The sequence below is a fragment of the Salvelinus sp. IW2-2015 genome, linkage group LG7 (genome assembly GCF_002910315.2).
Source record: "Salvelinus sp. IW2-2015 linkage group LG7, ASM291031v2, whole genome shotgun sequence".
Taxonomy (NCBI): Eukaryota; Metazoa; Chordata; class Actinopteri; order Salmoniformes; family Salmonidae; genus Salvelinus; species Salvelinus sp. IW2-2015.
The window spans coordinates 31,805,196-31,821,428 of NC_036847.1; the positions used below are offsets into that span (position 1 = coordinate 31,805,196).

The 16,233-nt window shown below is 43.7% G+C and overlaps 1 protein-coding gene and 1 long non-coding RNA gene across 3 annotated transcripts; both read right to left on the bottom strand.

Annotated features, from left to right (window-relative positions):
• Nucleotides 1-1,628: 1,628 nt before the first annotated feature.
• On the bottom strand, nt 1,629-2,776 carry LOC139028016 (uncharacterized). The gene is made up of 2 exons (XR_011480151.1): nt 2,746-2,776; nt 1,629-2,634 (listed from the first exon to the last, which is right to left on the bottom strand). It is a non-coding gene; the product is annotated as an uncharacterized lncRNA (long non-coding RNA).
• Nucleotides 2,777-3,388: 612 nt separating this feature from the next.
• Nucleotides 3,389-8,054, bottom strand: LOC111966832 (lens fiber major intrinsic protein-like). Of its 2 annotated transcripts, XM_070444588.1 has the most exons (5): nt 8,020-8,054; nt 7,273-7,963; nt 5,954-6,118; nt 5,449-5,529; nt 3,389-4,892 (listed from the first exon to the last, which is right to left on the bottom strand). In XM_070444588.1, the coding sequence occupies exons 2-5, from the start codon at nt 7,630-7,632 to the stop codon at nt 4,707-4,709; spliced, it is 792 nt and encodes a 263-aa protein (XP_070300689.1). In that variant the 5' UTR covers nt 7,633-7,963; nt 8,020-8,054; the 3' UTR covers nt 3,389-4,706. The 2 variants fall into 2 exon arrangements, with proteins under 2 accessions (XP_070300689.1, XP_023847553.1); XM_023991785.2 differs by having other exon boundaries at nt 7,273-8,048.
• Between the last annotated feature and the right edge of the window lie 8,179 nt (nt 8,055-16,233).

Here is a 16,233-nt window from a genome sequence, read left to right on the forward strand (position 1 = left end):
TTGTATTTTTGTTAATATATTGAAACAAGTTTTAGCTCGGAACAAATATTCTCTCAATGTATGTTAACATCTGGAAATGTTACCGGTAATAGTTCATTGATTTTTAAATAATGAGGTATTAGAAATTAATGAATGAAATATGCATGTTAAACTTATTTTACAGTATAGCATAAATTGTAAGTTATAATGGAAAAACCTTTCAATCACATTTTGCAAGGATGCTTTTGCTTTAGTTAACATCGTACATACAGAACATTTTAAAAGTATATACCGTTAGTTTACTCTGTATTTATTGCACGCTGTTTTGTATAAAACAAGCAGCAAATTATTTCTTCCATATTCAAAGGGGTGCAGAAACGCAACAAAAATAACTTGTCATTAAATGACCAAGTTTAATTTGCACTCGCAGTACAAAAAATAAATGCACTACTAGGTTTCGCCAACCTATCTCTTTGATGAAATTTCAGTTTAAATGCTGTGGGAATTTGTCCACATATTTCTAATAAACTATCTCCGACTAAGTTGTTGTCCGGTTTAAAAGTGTCTTGGCACGTAGTGAGAATAATATGTCTTTGACCTAAACAGATTAAAGGGATATAATGGGCATGACAACATGAACAATGGTCATCTGTTATTACAGCATGTGAGAATGAGTCTGTTGAATGCTAGTACATGCTATGACCACCAGGTGATGTTGATGGTCTATATACCATGGCTGCATACCTAGATATAACCATTGATGCATTATTGGATATTACACAGGAGTAGGGTACTGAGAGCATCTATACACATTAGGAACCAACATAGCAATATGTTCTTCCAGAGAATGTACCTTTTGGACAGTCCCACTTGAAGTTTTAATTTCCTCTAAACAAAATGATTGTTGGTTCAGTTTAGGAGCATGTTTAGGAGCATGCTAAATGTCAACACTGCGCGCACCATTCACAGACTAAAATGAGTAAACACTCGATTCTGCTGATTGAGGCTTTTGTGTTGTGTCAGTAATAGATGGCAATATTCTCCTTTTCAAAGAATTATGCACAAACCATTCATTCCAAATCTTTTTTGAATTTGTTTATATACATAAATGTAATTTCCCTGTCCATGGAGTTCTATCACATTTATATTTGGGTTAGATTTTACAATTGGATAAGAAATAATGTACTGTATATTATACAGGTGCAAGGAATGGGAGCCAAGTAGCCTACGTTAATTCAGGCCCGTTAATATTGCATACTGAAAATCAGTAAATCAGTCCAAGTATGATGGACAACCAGTAGCCAAGATACCATGTCATCATGCAGTAAGTAGGCAGTCTGACCACGCTGGTGGAATTGAAGAGAAAACCCCAGAGAGACCAGTCATTATTGTGGCTGTACCCATCGTTTTCCAACAGAAATAATGGTGTGAGCATCTTAATAAAAAKATATTTGGTATTGGTGCAATAAAAACAATAACTTGTATTAACCACAAGTTTTGTGAAGGAAAAAATATGTAAAACCCAAGTGAAAATATGTTGTGACTGAATGGCACACCTGTCACCCCATTGGTAATAATGAACCTAAAAGCGTTCCAGTGTTCTTTTCCACAGTTCAATCTAGAAGAAAACAGACAAAGACAGAAAAATCTGAATTTTAGGAAGTTTTTAACATAAAAATTATAAATCCAGGATTCTCTGATTATTAAAGTATATAATATGTTCTTGATAGGATCTAAGCGTATTGTTATTACATATTTTCCCCATACCTTTCATAACTAAATGGTCAAAGAGGAGAAATTGTATAGCTTTGAAATTATATTGTCTATCCAGTTTCAGCAATCATGGTAAAACATTTAAATATTAAGTTGTACACTGTACATCACAAAGCTTTTCAATGGAATACAAGCATCATTATTTTAATTTAAAAATAATTCATAAGTCCGTTACAGAAATAAGGAAAGAAATCTATCATATCCATCGCTGGGGGAATCAAGCGGAATAAAAATGAATGTAAAAGTAAAAGGAGAATCAGCTTACATGTCTGGTTCAGTTTAATTCTCTACCAAGCAGTGGAAACGGAAAGGGGGTGTAATAGCGCAGTGAGCTGGTTCAACAATGCAGTACCCCTCCCTCCATCCCATCAACTGTCCTGTCATCATTAGATCAGAACACAAAATGTCCGCCTTGTAAACAGAGGGAGGAGGTAGGGGGGTAAAGCAGGAATGGAGGGAAGAGGGGGACCAAGGAGTCAGGGGGGRTCATACAAGTGCACGTTCAGTTTACCTCACATCCTCACCCAGCCAGTAACACAAAGCTAAAGCATTTAGTCGCCTCAGTTAACATGATCCTCTTCTCTCTTTTTCTCCTCAGTTTTTACCCCCCAGGTATAAGAACCATAGCCTGGTTTCAGATCTATTTGTGTTGTCTTGCTAACTTAATGGAACCATAGCACAAACTGATCTGCAACCAGGCTATAAGAACCTGAGTTTGGAGGGAAAAACAGACCCTAAACCGAACCCTCTCCCCCTAGAGAGAGACGAGAACCTCTCCCCCTAGAGAGAGACGAGAACCAACCTCTCCCCCTAGAGAGAGACGAGAACCTCTCCCCCTAGAGAGAGACGAGAACCTCTCCCCCTAGAGAGAGACGAGAACCTCTCCCCCTAGAGAGAGACGAAGAAATCTCGCCCTAGAGATGAGAGGAGAAAGCCTTCCTGCCCCTAGAGTGAGACGAGAACCAACCTCTCCCCTAGAGTGAGACGAAGAACCTCTCCCTAGAGTGAGACGAGAACCTCTCCCCTAGAGAGATCGGGACGAGAACACCTCTCCCCTAGAGAGAAGACGAGAACGAACCCTCTCCCTAGAGGAGAGACGAGAACCTCTCCCCTAGAGAGAGACGAGAACCTCCCCCTAGAGTGAGGACGAGAACCTCTCCCCCTAGAGAGAGACGAGAACTTCTCCTCCTAGAGAGAGACTGAGAACCTCTCCCCTAGAGGAGACGAGAACTTCTCCTCCTAGAGAGAGACGAGAACCTCTCCCTTGAGAGAGAGACGAGTGAGACCTCTCCCCTAGAGTGAGACGAGAACCTCTCGCCTAGAGTGAGACGAGAACCTCTCCCCCTAGAGAGAGACGAGAACCTCTCCCCCTAGAGAGAGACGAGAACCTCTCCCCCTAGAGAGAGACGAGAACTTCTCCTCCTAGAGAGAGACGAGAACCTCTCCTCCTAGAGAGAGAAGAGAACCCCTCCCCGGCCTAGACAGAAGACAGATTTAAAGGATATGTATAAGAAAGAACTACAATCAACTAATAAAATGAGCTTGATCCACACGACAAAGCCAGTTAGGGTTTGATTTTTTTTGTTATTAAGTAAAATTACACAAAATAAAAGCCAATCCAGCTATCACACGCCTGTACATGAAACCGCTGTAACAGCAAAATCTTTAATGAAAAAAAACCCAGCATTCCAGAAACGGAGTAAAACGTAAAACAGTCTGGCACAGATAATACTGGTACTGAACTGCATACAGTAGAAACCCTTTTATGTCTTCAGGCACTTATCATGGCTGTAAAAAGTCAAAGTTGACGAGAGACATCAGGTCAAAGAAGTGGAATTTTGTAATACTAAATGAAAAATAATATACAATTTCAAGATTATGTGTTTAAATAGAAATGGAGATTGAGTTTTTTTGTGTGTGTGTTGTGTGTTTATTTTCATATAAATCTGACTGTTTGTGCTCCCCTAGAAGAGACAGTCTACAATTAGACAGAACAATTTTTAAAAAGACGGCTAAAATTTAAGAGATTTTGGACAAAAGGGGAGCACTCTAAATATGTTGCTAGTAATGAATCAGAACTTTCATTGAAGGAAGAGGGGGACAAAAGATGCTTCTTTCCCTTAGAATAGGCTGCAGTCTAACAAGGTAAACATCTGTTGTTCTGTCACTGAACAAAGCAGTTAACCCACTGTTCCCCGGTAGGCTGTCATTGTAAATAAGAATTTGTTCTTAACTGACTTGCCTAGTTAAATAAAGGTAAACTATGTACTGTAAAACAGCATGATGACGAACAAAGGAATTGTTAATGAAAAATATTAAATAACAATGGTCTTCTTAAACACGCACAAACAACACAACGCATGAAAATATAACTAGAGTTGAAAAAAATCCTCAGAAATTCTTCAAGGGCATAATAATTACATACACATCAGGTACCAGAAGTTTCATAAAAAATGGAAAAAGCATGAAGTTAACTGCTCTACTGTAGCTTCACTCCTAGCAGACTACAAACTATAGATAGAAAAGAAGAGAGAGAGATGCCCCTGTCCTGAGCAGTTACAGCCACCTGGTCAGCCAGGAGTGACCCACTCCCTACACAACAGGCCGCAGCAGGGTGCTTTCTTCAGTGGCAGCTAAGTCCTCTTCTTACCCGCCATCTTTGTCCTGCTGTCCAAGTGGGGGGGAGGGGGTCATAGTTCACAGGTCGGAGGAGGGTTAGAGCTTTGGCTGCCCAGTAATTCAGCATGTACTGTTTCTGGATCAGCAGAGTAAGGATGAGGAGGGTGAGAAAGGTGGAGTTGTCGTGATGGTCTGTGTGTACTATGTGGGTGTGTTGGTTAGAGAGGAAGAGTAATGTGTGTGTATGTGTGTTGGGTAGGGTTGAGGGTTCGGAGGAGGTTTGTGTACGGAATAGGGAAATATGGGATTCAGAAAGCCAACCTTCTTCACCAGGCTTATAGGGCCTGAGTCTTGAGCTCGATGGGCTCTCCTCTGGTGTCCTGCTGGCTCTCAGCCTCTGGGGGCCTGGTACCCTTCAGGATGGCCATCCTCTCAGAGAGACTGCGCATGCGGGGGAACAGCATGAAATCATAGATAATAGCTCCCATAGCACCACCAATCATCGGACCCACCCAGTACACCTGCCACAGGACCAGAACAAAGAGAGGAAGACAGAGACACACAGAGAGAGAGAGGGGGAGGGAGAGAGAGAGAGAGGGAGAGAGAGAGAGATAGAGGGGGCGAGACGATGGCAGGAGGGACGAGAAGGGAGACCGTGACGAGAGAAGAGAGAGAGAGAAGAGAGAGATTAGGGGGGGAGAGAGAATGGGGGGAGAGGAGAGAGGGGGAGCGAGGAGAGAGAGGAGAGAGAGAGGGAAAGAGAGGGCGAAGAGAGAGGAGGGAGAGAGAGAGATAGCGGAGAGAGAGGGGGAGAGAGGAGAAGGGGGGAGAGGAGAGGGGGGAGAGGGGAGAGGGAGAGAGAGAAGAGAAGAGAGGACGAGAGAGACGAGATCGAGAGAGAGAGAGAGAGGGGGGGGATGTGTTGATGAGTTCATCTAGCTATATGTCACATTACACAGTTCTACACAGCTCCAAACAACACATTGCAACTTGTTTTTAAATTGCAGTAAATTGTTGTAAAATCTTTAACGTGCTGTAAATGTTGTGGCTTTATAAGGTGTGAACAAAGGGTCTTACCCAGTGGTTGACAAATTTTCTGACCAGCACAGCGGGGGCGAAGGACCTGGCAGGGTTCATTCCAGTACCAGTATAGTACATCTACAGGAATGACAATGTATCAGGGTTATGTTTAGGTAGCAGTGTGTAGAGTATGCAGTGGTCAAAAACCTCTGCTTTCTAATACACTCTTATTGCTCTCTCTACTGTCCTGACCAACCCCATAAAAACAATGGATTACACACTCCTTCTCCCTTGTAGTCACAGGGATGGATTAATCAGCTTTTACTGCTTCTGACATCATCATCTAATCATTCATAATTAAAATTGACCGAACCCTAAATCCCCAGCTTTTGTCTATTGTATATGCTGTTGTGATCATATTGTTGAGTCATAATGGCCTATGTTTCTTACCCCGTCTTCATCCCAGCTGACCCTGTGTCTAAACCCATTTTCACCCGATACAATTCCCTATATAATCCATGGTCTATAAATATATATTTGATATATTTGTAATATGTCTTACCCCCAACAGATGTCCTATGAGAACAGAGAAGCCGATGGCCAGGGCGGCAGAGCCCAGGCGTCCGTTACGCCTCTCGTCGGTCACAGCGAAGATGCAGACAACCAGCTGCAGGGTGAGGAACACCTCCACGGTGGTGGCCATGCCCAGGCTGATACCTGGCTGCAGCTGGAGAAAGGGTAAGAGATAGAACACAGCTTAGTGAATGGTTCCAGTTCACTTTTTGAAGTCATATCGGCTCCACTGGCCGATATGAAAAACTTCAGCAGTCAGTCAATCAATCAATCAACAGGTTGAACCTTAAACACATCAAAATGGCTCACTGAGAAAAGATCATGAGCAAATCTTACATTGTCCGTGCATTCTAAAGAGTGGTGGTTTTGTATTATTACCTATTCATAACGTCTAACATTGTAGAAGAAAATACAAAATGTATCCACAACACTGGCCATGTTTAATTAAAGACTGTTGTACAGATTCAACTGCTGTATAGCCAACACATCTGCAGCGGGTCTTCTATTAGGAACCTTAAACTGAGCTGCTATACTGTCTGATACTCACAATGTTAGAAAGACTGAATTGGAGATTCTAATAGACCACCTAATTGTGGTTACACACACAGATGTTCTTTATCCCCTGTCAAGTTCATTTCATTCATTCAAATGGCAGATGAAAATTGAACTCTGAAAGGTGTGATAAATACTTTCCTATCAGGGTTGGGATCAATTCCATTGAAATTTAACTGAATTGACTGAATTCACCTGTCATTGGTCAAGTCGTCCAAAGATTGTCTATTATATTGACAAGATAGTCAACTGACTGCTCTAACAATGGAAATATTGTCCTCAAAGATGGAAGTCAGGCGGGAGGAGGCGAGATAAGGTGGGACAATTCTAGCCAATGAGAGAGCAGATACGAGTGTGAATAACAGGCCATAGAGATAGTGGACTCATCTTTGTATCTGTGCCATCATAGCGTCAGCATGGGCTCATCTCCATTTTAAAGTACTCCATTTTCTTCTTCTTTGACTGATTGCTCCCAACTCATAGGAGTCCCCACCCAGTTGACTACTATAAAATGGTGGAATCCCTTAATGGAAAAGCCCTCTGTCTCTATGACAACAGACAATACTCTGATATAGTCATTTTTTTTWWAAAGTTGCCGAAATGCCTCATGCGTCCACTTATATATCAGTGCATATGTTTTTGTGTTGACCAAATTCGTCACTCTCATTTACCTCACTTCGTGGGCTTATTTTCGTGGATAAATTTTGGGCGGAGTAAAACCTCTCGCTTCGCCTCTTTCTCTCTGGCTAATCTTACCATGTTGAGTGCCAGGTTGCCCCTCATGTTGTTGGGGGTGACCCCGTAGAGCACAGCGGCCCCAGCCAGCGCCCCCAGACACTGGGCCACGATGTAGAAGACAGCGCGGAACAGGGACATCTGGGAGCCAATCAAGTAGGCAAAAGTGACAGCCGGGTTGATGTGTCCACCACTGATGTGACCGATGGACTGGATGAGGGTGGCAGCGGCCAGGCCGAAGCAGAAAGCCACGTGGAGAACGTTGTGGGACCCGGTGGTCCAGCGCAGAGCCGCCCCCAGACCGAAGAACACAAAGAACATGGTGCCATAGAACTCAGCGAACACCGCCCGCCAGAACGACATGGAACGGAACTCCCACATGGTGGCCAACAARTCAAGAGGCTAGCCCAAATGGCTACCCCAAATGTGTATTCTCCTTTAGAGTGAGCTAGCTCTGCTCACCGTATCAATAATGACTATCTCAGTGATGCCTTCAAGGTAAGATTTAAAAAAAACAAGAGAGCAAACTTCAAAGCAAAATTGGCCCCTAAACCTAAAGATGCTTCCGCAYGTAAACAACAGTTCCACATGCAACTCTCYAGGAGTCACTGACTTTACTGACTTCCAATGATCTGAAATGTTGCTTTCTGTAAGCTGTTTTCAGTCCAGTTGTATAGAAAACCGCGTCCTGCTGTTCTGTGTGGAGCGGAGCCTGGGTCTCTTGCGTCTATATGCCAACCCTGCTGTCCTGTCTGTGTGGAGGCGAGCCTGGGTCTCTGTGCGTCTATATGCCAACCCTGCTGCGTCCTGCCTGTGTGGAGCGGAGCCCTGGGTCTTCTGTGGCGTTCTATATGCCAACCCTGCTCGTCCTGTCTGTGTGGAGCGGAGCCTGGGTTCTCTCTGTGGGTCTAGTATGCCAACCCTGCTGGTCCTGTCTGTTGTGGAGTGGAGCGTGGGTCTCTGTGCATCTATATGCCAACCCTGCTCGTCCTGTCTGTGTGGAGCGGAGCGTGGGTCTCTGTGCGTCTATATCGCCAACCCTGCTCGTCCTGTCTGTGTGGAGCGGAGTGTTGGTATCCAACCCTGCTGGTCCTGTCTGTGTGGGAGCGGAGTGTTGGTATGCCAACCCTGCTGGTCTGTCTGTGTGGAGCGGAGCGTGGGTTGTGGTTATATGCCAACCCTGCTGGTCCTGTCTGTGTGGAGCGGAGTGTTGGTATGCCAACCCTGCTGGTCCTGTCTGTGTTGGAGCGGAGTGTGTTGGTATGCCACCCCTGCTGGTCCTGTCTGTGTGGAGCGGAGTGTTGGTATGCCAACCCTGCTGGTCCTGTCTGTGTGGAGCGGAGTGTTGGTATGCCAACCCTGCTGGTCCTGTCTGTTGGAGGCGGAGTGTTGGTATGGCCAACCCTGCTGGTCCTGTCTGTGTGGAGGCGAGTGTTGGTAATGCCAACCCTGCGTGCCCTGTCTGTGTGGAGCGAGAGTGTTGGTATGCCACCTGCTGGGTCCTGTCTGTGTGGAGCGGAGTGTTGGTATGCCAACCCTGCTGGTCCTGTCTGTGTGGAGCGGAGTGTTGGTATGCCAACCCTGCTGGTGGTTAGTAGAGAAAAGGATGTCCTGCAGACATTCAGCCTCTCTGTCAGAGCAGGGAGAGCCCACGGGACTATTTATAACAGCCCAGGGCCCCGGGCCCCCGGGGGAAGGGGCTGGGAGGGTTCACCGTACAACACAACAGATCAACACAACAAAAATACTTAACCCTTCTCTCACCCTGACTTCTCGCTGCCCAGTGCCCATGGCAGGGATCATCATCCTAACCCTAAACCTGAACTATGAGGTTCATATAGTCCATATAGTTCATATAGTTCATATAGTTCATATAGTTCATATAGTCCATATAGTTCATATAGTTCATATAGTCCAGGACACAGATAAAAGGTTGAAGGAGGATATTTTTGAAAGGTTATAGGTTTGAATAGACATATTTTACTTTGATCATGTGTAAACTCAGGAAATTCCTATTGAACAGGTACCAGCAGTTTGGGTGGTATTCTATTAATATTGGTCATGTTAGACGTTGAGGTCGGTAAGGCCAGATACTTCACATTCTGCTACTACCAGTAGTGAATCGCTTTAGACAAATAGCAAATCACATTTTATTCGTCACATGCTTCGCAAACAACAGTGAAATGCTTCCTTTTCCAACAAGATATACACACATATATATATAAATAGTGAATAAATACACAGTGAAAAACAATAACGAGTAAAAATGACTTGCCTATATACAGGGAGTACCAGTACTGAGTCGATATATATAAGACCTATGGTCTGATGCTTCCCAGTTAGCCTTTCCAGAGTCCTATTGGGCCCATCTCATCTCTCCAGTGGGGTTAAAAGGGTCTGTCCTCCTCTCTCAACATGCTTCAAGTGCTGACAGACACCAGAGGACAATCCCAGTATTCATAACACCATAGAGCAAGGGAGGCCCCATAACAGAAACCAGCCTGAACTCACAACCTGCTGCCAATAGAAAGACTGAAATAATGTGTGGTTATGCATGCAGTATTCTCATCTCACTATGACCTGAAAGACAGGACGAGTTCAGGAGATTGATTGACTTACTGTCTGTTATCACAACATCAATGTAACTCTGACAATATTCTTTGATTATTGAGGGTTTATAATATGTGTTGCTTTAAAATCAATGCAAATCAGTGATATGAACTATATCCATATTAAGAAGCCGGTTTGCCTCTACAATGGTGTTCTCAACGGTTAGTATTTTCCAAAGTCGATCTCTAACACTGCCTTGAATATGTAACTGGGTTTTGAACCTTCAACCTTACCCTCAACTTTAACCCCCTCAGAGTAGCACACTGCATCCAGAGGGATACCTCACTATCATCCGGTCTTTCTCAATAGTCTTCTGATTGTCTCCTTTTGTCCCACACGCTAAGCTATTCTCATTCTCACACATCCACTCTATGAAACCCTTCAATGGAAACTCCTAGTGAACGATCATTACATTGATTGCAATACATGTATTGCTTTATTCTCCATAGGTAGCTCTCTCCCTAGTATTCTGGATGGGTGCAATGCAATTCAAGTTGGTTCTGCTCAGCCCCATATTTGATTAGGCAGACTTTTACATTGTATATGGTGACTGAGCGGAGAGGCTCGGGCTCAGGACAGATAAAGCGGCAGATAAACCCGTGTTGGGAGAGGGGGGGGGGGGCAGCAGAAGGTTTGGCATTGAGCTTCTGCACTGGAGCATCCAGCATCACGCTGACCAGGCTAGCCTGCCAGAGAGGGCGGATGGACTGAGCCGTGAAAGCATAGTGCTGTGGTCAGGGGCTTTTCCCCTCCCATCCTTTCATACGCTGGAGAAACAAACGCTGGCCGTAACAGATTCTGTCGCTTTCCACGATCTGTTTTGTCTTGCTGCGCCTGCTGTCGAATGTATAAGAGCTTCCCTTATCCATGGTGGAGCAATAGCTGGTCCTTTAGCCTACTCTTTCCATCCCATCCCTATATGCACTATGTAGCCTACCCCTTACCGGAGTGCTTATAGTACAGCACCATGGAACTAAGAATACATTGATTTTGGGTGAGCCATGTATGATATAAATGACCATGTGTATTCAAAGGAAAGGGATGTTTGATTTTTATGATAAAATCAGTGTAACTCTAAGCTATTCTCTCATGCCAGTCAGCTGCACACTTAAATGTCATTTCCAAGCCACCTCTGGAGAAATGAAGGAAATTCAGTTGAGCACGTTGGATGCTATCACAATTTTCGTGAGTTGGCAAACAACTGAAATAAATGAAGAACACTAAATTCTGTATTATCTCCAAGTCTGATACGACCGAATTTGTTAAAACCAAGCAGAGAGAATCATTAGATCAGTTGTTTTGGTACTGTCCATATGTAGCTTGTTTTTGGTTGCAGGAATGGCTGAAGAATTGCAACATTTACCTGGAGATAACTCTGCAGATAGCACTGCTGGGTATACTTTTAGCTAAAATGTTCATCTTTAGTTTACAATCTGTAGAAACAATGAGAACTGAAAGGTTCAAAACCCAACACCTGAAACATCACAGCACAGTTGAAACATATATGGAAAATAGAAATAAAAACTGGACGGTGTTCAGAGATAGATGGGAGGGGTTGAGGGGAGCTGAAGGGTGGGATTGAAAACAAACAAAATATAACTATTGTAAAATACATTGTGTCCGTATAATGTGCATAAGCTGGAAGTAGAAGCCTACAGTAAGTGTTGTTGTCCATTAGTTTACTCCAATTAGGGGAGGGGTGGTAGGGTTAGGGGAAATGAAAAGAAAAATGATTTAAAAAATATCTAATATATATATTTACCCAAGAATATATGGGGGATTGGAAATGATGCAGAAAATTACATTGATGGAAGCTACAATCTATCTGCAATATTAAAAGCTGTTTTCTGCCTGGCCTGTAGGTATTGGTAAGGCAAAGACGGACCAGGCTCAGAATGAACTCGTTGGGTGGTGGGTTGCTGTATCTCTTTTGTGGTCTATGCATTCTGCCTCCCTCCCGGCGAGTTCTGCGTTGGTAAGCCTTCTATTGTGGGTATAAGCCTGTTTTACAGAGGACGGGGTTAAAACCTGCTAGAGTGGGGAATTTATCTTCTATCACCTCTCTGCCTCAGACTGCTGACACCAACACAACTAACCAATCCACAGCCCCTCTCTCTACCATCCAACTCATAGCGCGCTACCATCTATCTCCTACTCTCCAACATCAGCTCTAACACTATGTGGTAGAAACGCACACTACAGCACACAGAAGCCAGGACAATCTCCTACTCTCTTCAATACCAGTCCTGGGCTGCCTCACAGGCCCTACATTGTGGTAGAAATAATCATTACAACTCTCACTACAGCACAGACAGACACCTGGAGAACTGAGTAGAACATACATGGCTGTAGACTAGTAATATAAGAATATAATGCACTGTGTACAAAACACTAAGGACACCTGCTCTTTCCATGACATAGACTGACCAGGTGAATCCAGGTCAAAGCTATGATTCCTTATTGATGTCACTTGTTAAATCCACTTCAATCAGTGTAGATGAAGGGGATGAGACAGGTTAAAGAAGGATTTTAAGCCTTGAGACATGGGTTGTAAATGAGTGCCATTCAGAGGGTGAATGGGCAAGTCTAAAGATTTAAGTGCCTTTGAACAGGGTATGGTAGTAGGTGCCAGGCGCACCGGTTTGTGTCAAAAACTGCAACGCTGCTACGTTTTTCACGCTCAACAGTTTCCCGTGTGAATTAAGAATGGTCCACCAATCAAAGGACATTCAGACAACTTGACACAACTGTGGGAAGCATGATTCATGATTCATGATTTCTTTTAAAACCACAATTAGAATCTCTCCACGGCCTCATAGAGGATCTATATACTTTTGCTATCCTCTCTGGATTAAAACCAAATTATGATAAGTGTACTATATTACGTATTGGATCACAAAAAATGCTAATTTTACATTACCGTGTAGTGTAGTTTACCAATTAAATGGTCTGATGGAGATGTGGACATACTCGGTATACAAATCCCAAAAGAAAGAAATGATCTCACTCCAATACATTGTTATAGAAAGTTAGCAAAAATAGATAAGATCTTGCTACCATGGAAAGGAAAATACCTGTCTATTTGTGGAAAAATCACCCTGATTAACTCTTTAGTCAGTTTACCTATTTGCTTATGGTTTTGCCTACACCTAGTGACCTGCTTTTTAAATTATATGAACAAAAGGGCCTATTTATATAACGAATAGGAATTTGAAAAGTGTGATAAATAAAAACATATACCAATTTAATGACCAACAAACTGACAGCTGTGCTATATAAATTGCAAAATAGTTGGGAAGAGATTTTCGATGTACCCATTCCATGGCACATGGTTTATGAATGGAAAAAAGAGAGAGCATATAGTGGGCTGTGCTCCAGGGACATTTTCCTCCTTCCTTCATTACGCCAGAAACAAAAGGTTCAGTCACAGATTCTTGTTGCTTTCTATGTTCTGTTGTTCTTGCTGTCGAATGTATAAGAGCTGCCCTTTCCGTGGTTGGGAGCAGTCGCTACTCATAATTATTCTGCCCTTATCCGTGGTGGAGCAGTAGCTCTCATATAGCTGCCTTATCCGTGGTGGAGCAGTAAGCTACTCATATAGCTGGCCCTTATCTGGTGGAGCAGTAGATACTCCATAATAGCTGCCCTTTATCTCATGGTGGAGCAAGTAGCTAACTCATATAGCTGCGCTTATCCATGGTGGAGCAGTAAGCTACTCATATATGCTGCCTTATCGTGGTGAGCAGTAGCTACTCATAAGCTGGCCCTTATCTGTGGTGGAGCAGTAGCTACTCCATATAGCTGCCTTATCCCTGGTGGAGGTCAGTAGCTACTCATATAGCTGCCCTTATCTGTGGTGGAGCAAGTAGCTACTCCATATAGCTGCCCTTAATCTGTGGTGGAGCATGTAGCTATTCAGTAATAGCCTGCCCTTATCGTGGTGGAGCAGTAGCCTACTCATATAGCTGCCCTTATCTGTGGTGGAGCAGTAGCTATCATATAGATGCTCTTAATCCGTGGTGGAGCCAGTGGCTTACTCATATAGCTGCACTTATCTGTGGTGGAGCAGTAGCTACTCATAATAAGCTGCCTTAAATCTGGGGTGGAGCAGTAGCTACTCATATAGCTGCGCCTTATCTGTGGTGGAGCAGTAGCTACTCAATAGCTGCCCTTACTGTGGTGGGCAGTAGCTACTCATATAGCTGCCCTTAATCACATGGTGGAAGCAGTAGCTACTCATATAGCTTGCCCTTATCCATGGTGGCAGCAGTAGCTACTCATATAGCTTGGCCTTATTCCGTGTGGAGCAGTAGCTAACTCATATAGCTGCCCTTAAATACATTGGTGGAGCCCGTAGCTACTCATATAGCTGCCTTATCCTGTGGTGGCGCAGTAGCTTACTCATAACTGCCCTTATCTGTGGTGGAGCAGTAGCTTACTCAATATAGCTGGCCCTTATCTGTGGTGGAGCAGTAGCTATCATATAGCTGCCCTTATCCATGGGTGGAGCAGTACTACTTATATAGCTGCCCTTATCCATGGGTGGAGCAGTAGCTACTCAATATAGCTGCCCTTTATCCATGGTTGGGAGGCAGTAGCTACTCAGATAATCTACTCTTTCCCCCATCTCTTATATGCACTCACTGTATACTTACCCTTTACCAGATGCTTATACTATAGTACCAATGGGACAGAAATTCCATAAGAATACTTTGATTTTGGGGTGAGCCATGTCTGTTATCAATCACATTCATTTAATCTATCAAATGTATTTATACAGCCCTTTTTAACCATCAGCAGATGTCACAAAGTTTCTTTTATACAGAAACCCAGCCTAAAACCCCGAAGAGCAAGCAATGCAGATGTAGAAGCACCATGGCTAGGAAAAAATCCCTTGAAAGGCTGGAACCTAGGAGAAAACCTAGGGAACTAAGGCTGGAAGCCTAGGAGGAAAACCTTAGAGGAACCTAGGCTGGAAGCCTAGGCTGGGACCTTAGGCTGGAACCTAGGAGGAAACCAGGCCTCTGTGACAGTAGCTAGTCCTATTCCTGGTCTGTGCGGGTGAGATTATAAGAGTACATTTGGCCAATAAGGCCAGATCCATTCTTCAAGAGTGTTAAACCTTTCAGTAGATGGTCATCAGGCCAGGTTGTCCTGAGGCCCCAGGAGTCATCAGGCCAGGTCGTCCTGAGGCATGGTCTCCCAGGAGGGTAGAGAGAGAGCGAGAGAGAATGGCAAGAATTACAGGGAGCATACCTAAGACACACAAGACACCAGTTTTTTGACAGACTGACACCTAGCCCCCCGGTCAACATCGACTGTTAATAAAATGATCATGTGTAATAAAAGGAAAGGGAAATGTTTAATTTTATGATAAGAATCAGCGTAACTTTAAGCTATTCTCTCAATACCAGTCAGCTGAACACTTCAAATGTAATTTCAAGCCTCACTCTTACATGGAGAAATGGAGGAAATTGAGACTGTGCATGTTGATGTTATCACAACAATTTTTGTTAAGTTAACCAAACAACTGATAACCAAAGAACCACAGAGTTTCTGTATTATCTCAAAGTCTGAGCCGACCAAATGTGTAATAATCAAGCTTTGCCTGTATGGCTGTAGGGCCTTAAATAAGGAGAGGCCAGGCCAAGGCTCAGAATGAACTCGTTTGGGTGGTGGGTTTGTTGTGTCCTCTATTGTGGGTCTGTGGCGTTCTGCCCCCCTCCTGACCAGTCTGCATTGGTAAGCGGCCTCTATTGTGGGTGATAAGCCTGTTTTACAGGACGGGGTTAACAACCTGCTACGTGGGGAATTTATTTTCTATCACCTCTCTTGCTTCAGACTGCTGACACGAAGCACACATACCAATCCACAGCCCTCTCTCTACCATCCAACCATATAGCTTGCTACCATATATCTAATACTGTTCGCCTGCTATCTTAAGATTAATGCACTAGCTGTGGTCGCTCTTGGATGGTGAGGCGTCTCTGAATGGCTGACTTGTAAATGGAAATCTAGTGCTGTGTAATATCATGTTATTGTTTGTTTCCTGTTTGGATCCCAGGAAAGTACCTTGCCTTGGCAACAGCTAATTGGGGATCCTAACATAAGTACTTAAACTCCCACGCCCAGCCCTGCTAACTGTGTGGTAGAATCAACACACAGCATACAGAAAGCCTAGACCATCTCCTTCTCATCCGCAATCCAGCTCCGAGCTAACTCACAGGCACTACACATGGGTAGAAACCACTCCTTAACGCCAAGGGTTGCAAAAAATTCCAGGAACTTTCCAGAAATCCTGGTTGAGGATTCCGGATTTTCTAGAAAATAATGAAATTTGTGGAAGGTGTGTTCCATGGCTTTCGTTAGAAG

Coding starts and splice junctions, on each gene's coding strand:
- LOC111966832 (XM_070444588.1), bottom strand. CDS start 7,632: ATGTGGGAGTTCCGTTCCATGTCGTTCTGGCGGGCGGTGTTCGCTGAG. Junction 6,119..7,272: donor GCAACCTGGCACTCAACATG/GTAAGATTAGCC, acceptor CCCTTTCTCCAG/CTGCAGCCAGGTATCAGCCT. Junction 5,530..5,953: donor TCATAGGACATCTGTTGGGG/GTAAGACATATT, acceptor TCATTCCTGTAG/ATGTACTATACTGGTACTGG.